The following is a 12507-nucleotide window of genomic DNA, read 5'->3' as shown; positions in this document are numbered from 1 at the left end:
GCTTAGCCAAAGGTCTGAGAGGACCGAAGGCTCTTTCAACGTTTAGCTTTCAGAAATGCTCTTTACTAATAGATGCTATTTAGATGTTCTATGTTTCCACCAGAAGAGCATCAATATAACAGGTGATGAGTATACATACACAGCAGTGTGTGTTTATGTGAATACATTGCACAATGCCTTCTTCAAGTCTGGAGGGGAAGAAAGAATAACCCAGATGATGTCATAGTGATGTTATGAGGGCCATCTGAGCTTCAGCAAGGAGACTTTAGTTATTTATTAAGTCTGCGTTCGAATCATGGGAAATGTTCGGAGCTGTATTTTTATTAAAAGGCGAGATACGTCAGCCTCTGCTGCTTTTGATTTTAACCATTCTTGTTTTTGGAAGCATTTGAATTGAAGTGAAATAGAAAGTGGCTGCAGTGACCCTCAGTACTCGACAAACATCTGGATCAAGCAGAACCTCCAGATCCAATAAAAACATACATACAGATACATTTGTGGTGGAGATTTCAAACACATGTGTATACCCTGCCTTATGCATTCATTTGACTACAAAGGGATATTAGTTATTTGTCCTGTGATTGAGTTGAATTGGGGAATTATGAAGATTGCCCACTTTAGTGAGGAAGTAACCCACATCCAAAACCCATTCTTTAGATTTGTTTTCATCTATTTCTTCATCCGCTAACGGACTGCAGCAGACTCATTCCTCATTCAGAGACATTCCTAACCGCCTTTCATTATCTTGGTTCTGCGACGTGTGTTGACACACTTTGTCAACCCCCTCTTGTAATTACCAGCAGGAGGCCGACATGAATGACTTGTCCCAGCTGACAGGTCATATTTATGCTAAGTCTCACAACATGCAGGAGTAGACTCCAGTCTGCCAGCTAATCATTACAGGAGCTGATGTCACAGACTCATACGCCTCCATCTGAGAGGTTGATCAGCTGTTATCTGTTTGATAAAACCGGCAGATTCTTGGAGCTTCAAAACAAAGACGTCACTGTTCTTCTGTTTTTATTTAAAAGTGCTAGATGTGAGATTTGGAGCGTCTCTGTCGCCTCCTAAACGCTCTCAACATGGCGTCGGCTGAACTGGCAGTGCTAACCCCACCATGTGTTCGCACAGATAACAGTGATGTGCTGCTATATTAATGCTCCGGTTCCTGTTTGCTGCATCTTTAACCTGTTTAAAAGCTCCTCTAGCAGCTTTATTTGAAGAAGCGTCAGCAGGGACCGACGCTCCTTCTCATTCCGTTTCGCCTTTTCAGAGCGTAATGAATGAGGCGGTCGAGAGAAACCGGCATCCCTCCCCAGATCGCTGCTCGCTCTTTAATCTTGATGAATGGGAGTCAAGGGGAGCCACTCGTCCGAGAGCAGCGGCGTGCCAGGTTGCCTTTCAAAGCAATCATCATAAGGCCTTTTCTCTCCGGCAGCACAGCTCACCTGCTGCCGTTCTGCTTTGTATTCAGCTCAGCGTCCTCCTTCACTGAGAGGGACGCCTGAGAGAATGACATGCACCATGCGCCCGCTGGATAAGGATCACACAGCATTCTGGTGACTGCAGTCGGACGTCTATTAATCTGGGTTCTGCTCCTCTGATGGTTCTGCTAGAAGAACCACAGTGCCCCCTGGTGGAGGGATGCACAGTCTCAAAGAGAAACCAGGCTGTGTGCATGTGTGTGTGTTTACTGCTGGTTTCTGTTTACCTATGAGAACTCATACAGCATGAGGAAATGATGTTTTAGTTACACACAAAAAAGAAATGTAAAATATCACATGCTTTATAGAAAACATGAAGACATTTTTACAGAGTGGAACATTCACCTTTTGGAGATGTTGAATCATTGTTTTGCTTTTGTAATATAGCACACCAACAAGGATAATGCTTTATATTATGAATCCCATCATTTCCTCTTATTTCCTGGAAACATCTTTGATATTGATTATATTAAATATTGAGTTTGTTAAAGTTATTCTGAGACATTTCTTTCAAGTTCGAAGGAGAACTGTTGACTTCACTTATTAGAAACACTGTCTCCACTTTTACCATTATTACCAAACTGTCCAGGGACCTTTCTTCTTTCTAGGAAACATTTAGGAAACCTGGGACCTATAAAATAAAGCGTTATTGAATGTTTCAACATCCTTCCATCTGAATGTCATCATAAAATATGCATCAATGCAGAGAACAATCATCGTACCACAGATATTACAAAGTTAAAATATATGAAGTACAAAGTAACAGAAGTTTGAGTTTGATATTCAGTGCTTGAAACAGTCCTGTGTTCGTGAGAGTTAAAGAGATATGATGTTGTTTTTAATGCATGAAACATTATTATGCAACTTGGTTGTGTTCAGCCCAGTTTTTATGTGCAATAACATGAAAGCTTCTCTGCAGAAATTAGTCTTCGTTTAGTATAATAGCCAAAACTAAGGGGAACAAAATGAAAAGCGGGGCGATTTGTTTTATTTTGCATTTCAAGAATTAAGTTGAAATATTGAGAATTAAGTCAAATAAATGTGCTAAAGATAGCAGTTTGATTCATTCTCAAAGGTGTGTCCTTATTCTCCAAATGGTATTTCAACTTTATTCCTAACATTTTGACTTCCTTCTAAAGATCTCTACTTTCTTTAAAATGCTCCTCTCTTTTTCCCTTCTCCGTTACTGTAGTTTTATGCAACAGATCATCCAAATCCTCATATTTTACGAGAATTGTAAACAACAAAAGCAGATGGTAAGAAATCCTGACATGAAGCCAAAGTAAAGACATGACAACCATTTACCTGGAGTACTTTAAATATGTTTATTATATATATAAATGTGGCTCATACTGTGAGGTTAAAATACGCTCTTCCTCTGTGCCATAGAGCTCCAACTATTAACAACATATCAGTGAAAGACAAAGTTGCACCACTAGATGTTCATCTATGTGCTTTCTACTGTTTGGATCCGTTCAACGGTTTAGGAGGCCCAGACGGTGCATTCTTTTTCAGAGGTATAGCTACACATGCTGAGGACAGTAGAGGTCTGATCATCTTTGAAATGATTTACTTGTATGGATGTAATGGTTTGTAACATGATACTACCAGCTGACTTTACATAGACAGAATATTCTAGTCTGCCCTTAAAACTCACATTATTAAAGATCCTGAAATCAGTCTGGCTATCCCCACCGGGGTCAGAGCTGAGGGGAAATGAAAAACGACCTCGAGGACACAGGCGTGTTTGGGTGACGGAGTTGTTCCTGCGTGTTAATCCAGAAAGCGGTCCAGCATCTTCTGGATGTTCTGGAAGGCGTCTCTGCCCAGGTAGTCGGCCCGGCCGGCCTCCCACAGCCGCCGATGCTCCAGACGCTCCGCCTCCGTCTCTTTTTCTGCCTCCGTCTTTGTCTCCGTCTCCGTCTCTTTCTTTATCTCTGTCTCTGTCTTCGTCTCTGTCTCTGCAGCCCTCTGCCATGAACAAGTAGCAGAATAACAAATCAGTCTTCAAAGGCAGTTCATCAGAAGAAGCAGCAGACTCTCTATTCAGGCTGGCTCTTAGCTTTCTAGTTTCATCTTCACGCACACACAGAATGCGGTTGAGCATATCAAATCACAATCTGGAGAGTGACGTTATTCTTTCAGGCTCATCTTATGAACACTTTCAGCTAACCTGGGCCTTAAATTACAATAAATATCGTCTCCAAACTCTGAGGTTTACATACTGGATCTGTCTCAGTCTTTGAGGCTTGAACGCTGCCCTCCAACCCCTCAGCTCCAGACTCTGGGTCCTGGATCTCCATCCTCTCACATGTCCTGGACTCTTCCTCCTCTGGTGGGGTGGTGCTGTTATCTGTGTGGGAACTCTACACACACCACAGTCATGTCAGTCCTTGATGCGCTGCAGTATATGCTGGACAGTAATATGAAGTGTGAAACCATACAGCAGAGTGAGGCTCAGACAGTCCCTGCGGAGCGCCCGATAACAGCGATGTATGTTCACGTCTGTTGTCCCGCTGGAGGCCGTGTGCCTGCTCGGGCTAATCTAACAAGCTTGTTTAAGCACAATGCATCAGGCTGGAAGGAATTAAACAAACGACAGAAATGCAACGAGCAGCTCAGAGGCCTGTGGCAGATAATCAGCTCGCTGTGCCCGTGTTGTGTTTTTCTGCCGGAGTCAGATGCAGTGGAGCAGAAATGCTCATGCATTAACAGGAACTAACAAGAGGCACTTGAGCTGCCTAATAAGCCCCCATAATAATCAACATGACATATTATAAACACAAGCCGCTATGCTAATAAGGTCATCCATTCTGCTAATTAAGGGATTGATCAGCATTTCTAATGAGGACTCACTTGGCTTCACAGAACATGTGTGACCTTAATGAACTCTGTGTTTAAAGTTGTTTGAAGGATTTCAGTTTCCCCCTGCTTCCAGTCTTTGTGCTAAGCTAGGCTAGCATGATCCAGAACTATCATTTTACTTGATGTTAAACGTGTTAGCAAACAGTTATCTATCTAGAAAAAGCACCATAACATTCATTTGGAATCCTGTTCGTGTCCCTCAGATGGATGTAAGTCCATATTCTCTCTTTTAGCTCTGTTTTTGGCCTCCACCAACTCCTAAGGGAGATATCTGTCTCTTTTGTTTCTAAATGCAACACTATTTTCCCCAGCTCTTTGTTTCTGAGCAGGCAGTTTCAAATGGGTTTACCAGAGCTTTTCCAACAAACAAAAAGCTGCTGCTGCAAACCAGGTCTATAAATAAGATGTGGGCCGTGAAACCAAAACAATGTGCTGCAGAGGTGGTGATCGCTCTGTGTTTGTCTCTCCCACCAACACATTTGATTTGACCCGGTGTTAATACACAATATTGTATCAGTGCAGGTAAACACTGTCAGCTTTGGCAGCACCTTTAAGGATTATAACTTTGGAGATATGGTTTCAGAAAGTGGGGTTTTATTTACTTGTATGTTTTATGTCTATACAAACAAACAGATTCACATATAAAGATACCATAGCCATAACATCATCTCATCTGACAGTGACATAATATAAGATATGTTGGAGTCTCAGCTTACTGTCGTTGGCTCAGACGGTGCATGAAGAGTCTCAGAAGAGGACGGTAAATGTACAGGCTGTGAATTAGAACTGTCCAAGTTTTCTCTGAAAGGCGTCCTGGCTTCGTCTTCTCGTTCTTGGATCTGCAAAACAAGGGAGGATGTTGAGTGTTGGGACCAATCGGAGGGCCGGGCAGCCATGTGTCTCGTTTGGCTGCCGCTCTGCATGTTTATGTTCCAGCCAAACTCTGCAGCAGCTTCTGTGACTGATTAACAAACCTTCCACTACAGAGCGGGAAGTCATCAGCGAAATGTGCTGCTGGAGTGTTTGGAGTGAAAACCTGCAGAGCATCCACCAGACACATGGATGACTTCCTGCACAACAAACTGGAGTGACACTGCTGAACACTGTTATCAGAGCCACTACATATGACTCAGTTACAGTTTAACTGTCACTTATGAATATTTTAATTGTGCATCGCAGTGAAAGTATTGGTGACACTTCATTTTACATTTTACCCATATGTTTCAGCAATCTGCTGTATATTTATAAAGGAATATTGGGAATGACTATGTGGTATTAATTATTAAATAGTTTTGATGGAGACTTGATACACATGAGTTTATGGATACACATTTATTTCTAGTGAACCCTGAGAATATTTTAGTCAGAATAAAAATGTAAAATGCATCGACAGGCAAACAAAAGTTACGATATTGTAACCCTAGTTCTATGGATGCTGGCAAAGCCCTGCTGCTCCTACGCCACTCGCTGAAGAGGGTGTAGGTTAGCAGGTTAACAGCAAGGTGAGCTGCCTTTTAAACTGTGTGGTCTACTCATATTCAGGTACGCATGTCCTGATTGGAGGACAGTGTTAGCCATAGAGTCCAGCAGAGGGCTCCACCTGTGCTCATAGAACTAGGGTTACAATATCGTAACCTTTGTTAGAATGCAGTGTGGAATAAACAGATCTAGATCCTCAGCAGATAGTCGTTATTAATGATTTAGTAGCTCTGGTTAACTTGTGTGAGTCCACTCATTATTTAGCTCTCATTTATGTCACATCGGCAAATATGCAAAGTGCAGAAACTGAACAGACCTGAATCAGAGGCCTATTATTTTCTTCTTATACTTCCTTTCTGACTGGTGTAGCACGTTAACAATATGGAACTGACTCCTTTCTTTGATGTAGCCTATTTCTAAGATCACATAGTCGTCTGTACCTGTTTTGGTTTCGCTGTGTCGGATGATGCTGTGTAACTGTTGTATTCCTTCCACCACAGAGACACAAACGGTTCCATGGTGTTTGATCCTCCGTCCTCCCTCTGTCTGCTGGAGCTCCAGGGTTTCACTGCTCCTAAGAAATGGACGATCTTTGCGTTGTGGCCAAACCTGCAGGAACAAAGCTGTAACTCCAGAATGTGCTGCAATGTCTCAATCTGAACAGATCAATGGGTAGAGGACTAACGAAGGTAAGACTGAAAGGCACAAGCTGCAGTGTCAGCAACATGTCATAAGTTTCAAGAGAATGTAGTTGTTACATGTTGGGAACTTTAGAGCTGAGTTTTGCAAAGTTTAATGAAGTGTGTGTGTCATTTTGTGAATCCACTTGTAAACAGATAGTAATATTTAGTCGTAATATCTTATTTATTTTGTCTGTATAATACGTTTCAGGCACTTTAAGTGAGTCCTGAAGAGTTTTATGTGAAAGTAATGAGATAAAGCTATTTTATGCTTAATACAATAATGAGAAAAAGTGAGAAATGTCTCAGCTAACACTTTGAATACTGTTTTAACGTTAATTAGGTATGTACTCTCTACTCTGCTGTGGATCTTTTCATATGTCAAACTATTTACAATGAAGTTCTTACTGAGGAAACAGCATCAAATCACTCTACATATTGTTTATCCCCATTTTTCAGGGGCATAACACTAACACAGGTCAACACAAAACATTTTTCATTTGATAGAACTAGAATACCACCAAGAACCAGAATTCTGTACATATTGTAAAGCCAAAATCAAAGTTTAGATTATTTCTGTATTTCCTGCATCCGTCATGTAAGAACATCAAAAGCTGTTTGCACAAATGTTACAAAAATATGTATATTGTGAGTATTATGTGGTTAACCCTAATCCACGAATAGAAAGGTGTTGCTGCTGTAAACTGAGTTGATTTGTATTGTGGGTGCAGTAACACAAACACTCACTGTTGGAAAGCAGGGAGGTAGCTGTAGAAGGAGCTGGCACTGAGGTTGTAGACAAACGGAAGGTGTTTGCCGATGTCTTCAGCCGGCCAGCTGCTGAAGAAGGAGTTCAACAGGCCCTGGTCTCCTCCTGACCATCAACACACACGTATTAATAACTGCAACGTGGTCATGTCAATATAGATATGAGTTAAATGTGGGTAGAGTTCAGAGCTTTCGTGCGCTCACTGTCCAATTTATTCCCCCTGAAACTCCTTTAAACTGAGAATCTCTGGAAAAACAAACCCATTCTCTTGCATCATCTTTTAATGTCAGTACTCAGAGCACACGGTGTTCTCCACCCAGACATCATTACCGTCAAAGCTGCCGTGCTGCAGTGCGTGGTCCAGGAGGAGGCCGTGGGTGTGGACGGACGGTCGGAGGACAAACACGCCCGAGTTGAAGCAGTCGGGCCAGCCGGGATCAGGAGCCGCCGACAGCTCGTCCCTCTCAAACAGCTCGTCCACGTTACACAGAACCTGAGAGGGGACGGGTAAACACAGGTGATTTAGGTCCAACTGCCAAGAGACAGACTATGTTGCAGCATTTTTATAAGAGCGTCATCACCGTGTGTTCTTTTGTTGTTGTCAGGAGGGTTCTAAAGGCGCTCAAGTTCTTAGATTTTCTTTCATTTAACCAGATCTTAGTCATGGCCCTTCATGAGGGTCACCGAAGTCCAGACCTTGGTATTTCTTTCGAGGTGTAAAAGTCGTGATATTATGGCCTAAACTTTAGCGCAGCAAAGATATTGTTCAACCAGGCGTTAACTTCCGGTTCTGAAAAATGAAAGAGTGTCTTAAAGCTGCATTCTCTCTGCTGTCCACCAGGGGGCGACTCCTCTGGTTGTATAGAAGTCTATGAGAAAATGACTCTACTTCTCTCTTGATTTATTCCCTCAGTAAACATTGTAAACATGAGTTTATGGTCTCAATCTCTAGTTTCAAGTCTTCTTCAATACAGCATGATGTTCATTTAGTAAATGATGCTCCATTTAGAGTCAAACAGACCATAAAGCAGGGGATGCTTTAGGGCGGGGCTACACACTGATTGACAGGTCGTTACCATCAGTTTATGTTAATGTTAATGATAACATTTTGTTGCCCCAAAAAAAAGTCAGTGTTTGGTTGCACTTAGCTCCACCCTCTCGTGTCACTTCTGGTTGCAAAAAAACAAGATGGCGACGGCCAAAAACGAGATGTTTGCTTTGTCGCTACAACAAAATCTTTATCAACACGGCGGTTCACCTTCAGGTAGCTGAGTCCAGGTGATACAGGTCACAAGTAACTACCAGTTGACAGCTCGTGGTTCAACGCTATCATTTGTCAAACAATAACATGAAAACAGTTATTGAACATACAGGTTATAGTAAGAACATGTGCTTGTTCCAGAGTAGCCATAACCTATGTATGTACGTCAGTGGAGGTATAGCCCTCATGCTTTACACTGAGCAAACAGAGGGAGGGACACGTTCCAATATGTCCGCCGACATGCATGCTGGTATTGATCTGTGTAACAACATAGGACATTGGTCAACAGTTCACAGCATGACCCTTTAAAGAGGCTAACGCAGCACGTTGACTGATAGCTAGTGATGTACAGGAGGGTCAATGAGACAGCATGTTCATGTGTGTGATATCTGCTCTGACATGGGATGGACTCCTCCAGACTGAGCCGTCTGTGTGTTTGTTTCTGTGAATTATTCCTCTGAAGAGTGATCAAAGCCGGGGTTTGAAATGTGTGAAACACAATGAAAAACGAATGAGAGGCTGAAAGCTGCACATAGACTGGACTCATTTTCACCGCTCACATAAACCTGTGCTGTCAGAACAGTCTGATCAACACCCGTATAAATGTTCCACATAGCGTAACAGTGCAGAAAACACGTGTTGCTGTTTGTTCAGTGGACTCACAAGAGTGTCAGCATCCAGGAAGACACATTTGCTGTACTGGGTCAGAGTCCAGCAGTGGATCTTGGTGAAGGTGATGCCCAGATCAGGACGTCCCAACCAGGACAGGTGGAGACGGTCGTCACTGTCCATCACATCCACCGTGATGACCTCATCGAACACGTCCTCCAGGGTTAGCCTGAGGTAGAAAGAGTCAGATGTTTAGAGGACAAAGTCATTTCGGAGCTCAGAAAAAAGGGATTTATGGCCCACCTTGACTGTTGTGAGATGTCTGGTGTCACCATGACGACGGTGCTGCGAGTCGTCCCGTGACGCTTTAGACTCCTGGCCACCACGATGGCTCCTTTGCAGTATGAGTCTGTGGTGACCAGCGTGACGAAGGCCTCGCCTGCTACAGAATGGACGGGTGAATGGATTAGTTTTAATTTAAGGTGGTATCTCCAGTTTAAAAAAGGTGTAAAAACATTCTCATACTGAACTCGTCAAACACAATGCTCAGATGAATGCAGAGTGGTATGTGTATCCATATCTGTGCCTCTGATTTACAACTCAGTTCTCATCATTTGTACACCAATTGAGCATTTTTCAAAGGAAATATATTTGTGGATCTTTGCATTCTTGTGTGGATTCTTTTGAGATTGTTTTCATGTGCTGTTTCACACAAAACCCACCGATACAGAAAGCATGTGACTCATAAAACACAATGTGGAGTCATTTATATCTGTAAATCTGGTTCTCATATCATCAGTTGAACAAATAGACTGTCATATTTTTACTAAAACATCCCCATGTGCATGGATTAATAACATTCCTGTGGATCCTTTAAAGAAGTCTCCAGGAGATGAAGGCAATGCAGCATTCATGGATGCTGCAGAAGAAAACTAATGTATAAAATAATAATAATAAAGGAATAAAATATGAATTAAAGATAATATTTGATAAACTTAATTTATGTGTTTAATTATTAGCTGTAATATTAATAACATTCAAACAATAATGCACATGTCAGTATACAGTTATGGAAGTTTTTTTCTCTGCAGGGTCCATAAATGTGACATCATCACCACCTAGTGGAGAACGCTGAGTCTTCTGCACTGAACTGAAGTGACCTACGACGACCGAAGAAGAGTCTCTAAAGGACCCGAAACAATCTGATGAGATTCACAAATAGAATTACATTCAACAATACTAAATATATGATTCATAAATGAATATAATGACTGTTTTTAATAAAAATAAGATTGCGTAGTTGTGCAACTTTTTGTGTTTATCTGCAAATGTTGATATACGAGGTGTAAATAAGAGGCACAGATACAGAAACAGAGTTAGAGATATACATCACTGCATTGTGTTTGAACATTTACATCGCTCGACATTTGTTTGTGAAGACTGTGCTCTTTATGTCAAACAGAACAAAGGAGCAGTTTAACGTAGAGCATTCTGAGGAGGACTTTGATGGTTTGCTAATATGATCCTTTTTACATTAATGCTAATAAAACACGATATTCTAGTTCTCTTTCCTCTGGATATCACTAATACGAGCTGAAAACATAATCTGCTAAATGTCTGCTTATAAAGGAAATAACACGGCTTTAAAGAGTCAGCATCTTAATGTCTGTGAACTTTGACCCTTCTCCCCTTTCACAGAAATCAAGACTTTTAAGATCAGAACTTCCATGTGGTCTATGAGAGGAAACGACCCTTACATCATCGGATTGAGTGAGAAACACTTCATTTATTTATGTTTCAGAATTGTACACTTTTGATAATAGTCTAATTTTCTTTACATTAGCAAACAAAACATAATTTAAAAACTCCAAATCTGTCTCCAGAAGTCCCAAGTAGCCATATATATTATATATATATATATAAAAATCTTAATGTTTATCACAATGACTTTGAGGTTGTTCAAGTTTCTCGATTGCCTCCGGTAGTTAAAAAAAGGTGCTATTGGGGTTATTATTATTAACCTGTTTTTTATAAATTCTACTTTAGTTGTGTAGTTGTGAGCTCCTTTGAATGAGTGTTTAGTTATTAACAGTGTAGTTATTAATGTTTCCAGTTATTCTCGTGCTGCAAAAACATCCGCTGAACTTCATTCACTCCACATTTTACACCCCACCACCACCAGAAACCATGGCAACACGTTTCAGTTTAGTAAACATGTTGATTCGGTAGAATAACCGGTTCATTGTGATGCATTTAAATCATTCATACTGGATGAGGATTCAGTTTGAACTGCTTATCTGGCACTTCTGGGGCCAAAACTGGAATAAAATGTTACTCCCATCTAATAATACCAGCTCTATATACAGAAGGTTGCTTTCAGAAGCAAACATTAAGGTGTTAACACGAAGAACCGTTTCTTCTCCTCAAGATGACTCCCAGTGTAACACTATTCATGACTGATGGTCTTTCAGATTCAAGCTTTTATTTCCATGTCCAGATTTAAGCGTGATATGATTTAAGTGTCTGCTTGTGACGGGAGTGTCCGTTTCATTTTCCTGGCCCGCGGTCAGAAGCAGAGGATTGTAACCTTTTGTCTGCAGCCGTGTTACGTTTCAATTGGCACTCGGAGCGGAGTGAGCACGAGGACACGGTCTATTCTGATTTAAAGTCAAACTGGGTCGCCATACTGGGCCTGATGGGATCTAACAACAACCAGAGAGAAGCACAGTTCTGTTCCTGAGGTCCAGAGCTCGTCTTTTGTCTCTTTAAATGAACCTAACCTGTGTACAGAAGGTCATCTAGCAGACAGAAGCACCTTCATACTCCATTAAACTCAACATTTAGAAGTAAATTAGATCTTTTCTGATCGTTTGTATTAAATGGCGTCTCCTACCTGACATGGTTGATGTTTCAGATCTTCTTCTAATCCAGAGATGAGATCCAGACTCGTCCTCACTTTACTGCAGAAGTCCTCTGATACCAGTTCATCTCTGGACCAGCTGCTACTGGAACCTTAAATACTGAGAGGATGTGTGTGTGTGTGTGTGTGTGTGTGTGTGTGTGTGTGTGTGTGTGTGTGTGTGTGTGTGTGTGTGTGTGTGTGTGTGTGTGTGTGTGTGTGTGTGTGTGTGTGTGTGTGTTTGTTTGTTCAACTGGTCATTCAACTAGTAGCCGGTGTTGAGCAACGTGCTGACCCTCTGCTGATATCTGGCTCATACGGCGTGTCGTCTTTCTCGTTCCACATACCAGAGGTCCGGTAAATAATCCTCCACAGAGGATCATGTCTCACATGAAGGGAACGAACTGATGATACTTAAACTTAACTTAAAGCATCTTAAGGGACGCAACTTAACATGTTTT

The 12507-nt window shown here is 41.6% G+C and overlaps 1 protein-coding gene across 2 annotated transcripts; it reads right to left on the bottom strand.

Annotated features, from left to right (window-relative positions):
* Positions 1-2653: 2653 nt before the first annotated feature.
* Positions 2654-12160, bottom strand: gyg2 (glycogenin 2). Of its 2 annotated transcripts, none has more exons than XM_054623944.1 (9): positions 12041-12160; positions 9451-9589; positions 9202-9376; positions 7608-7770; positions 7256-7382; positions 6269-6437; positions 5066-5188; positions 3710-3850; positions 2654-3455 (listed from the first exon to the last, which is right to left on the bottom strand). In XM_054623944.1, the coding sequence occupies exons 1-9, from the start codon at positions 12045-12047 to the stop codon at positions 3258-3260; spliced, it is 1242 nt and encodes a 413-aa protein (XP_054479919.1). In that variant the 5' UTR covers positions 12048-12160; the 3' UTR covers positions 2654-3257. The 2 variants fall into 2 exon arrangements, with proteins under 2 accessions (XP_054479919.1, XP_054479920.1); XM_054623945.1 differs by having other exon boundaries at positions 9451-9586.
* Positions 12161-12507: the final 347 nt, after the last annotated feature.

This window comes from Anoplopoma fimbria, chromosome 22, assembly GCF_027596085.1.
Source record: "Anoplopoma fimbria isolate UVic2021 breed Golden Eagle Sablefish chromosome 22, Afim_UVic_2022, whole genome shotgun sequence".
Lineage (NCBI taxonomy): Eukaryota > Metazoa > Chordata > Actinopteri > Perciformes > Anoplopomatidae > Anoplopoma > Anoplopoma fimbria.
The sequence above is the reverse complement of the archived record's forward strand: the minus strand, read 5'-3'. Positions and strand labels throughout refer to the sequence as shown.

Bases quoted from the DNA above. Each gene is read 5' to 3' on its own strand.
- gyg2 (XM_054623944.1), bottom strand. The intron at 9,377-9,450 runs GTGGGCCATAAA...TTTCTACCTCAG, and splicing joins GACATCTCACAACAGTCAAG to GCTAACCCTGGAGGACGTGT. The intron at 3,456-3,709 runs GTATGTAAACCT...TGTTCATGGCAG, and splicing joins CAAAGACTGAGACAGATCCA to AGGGCTGCAGAGACAGAGAC.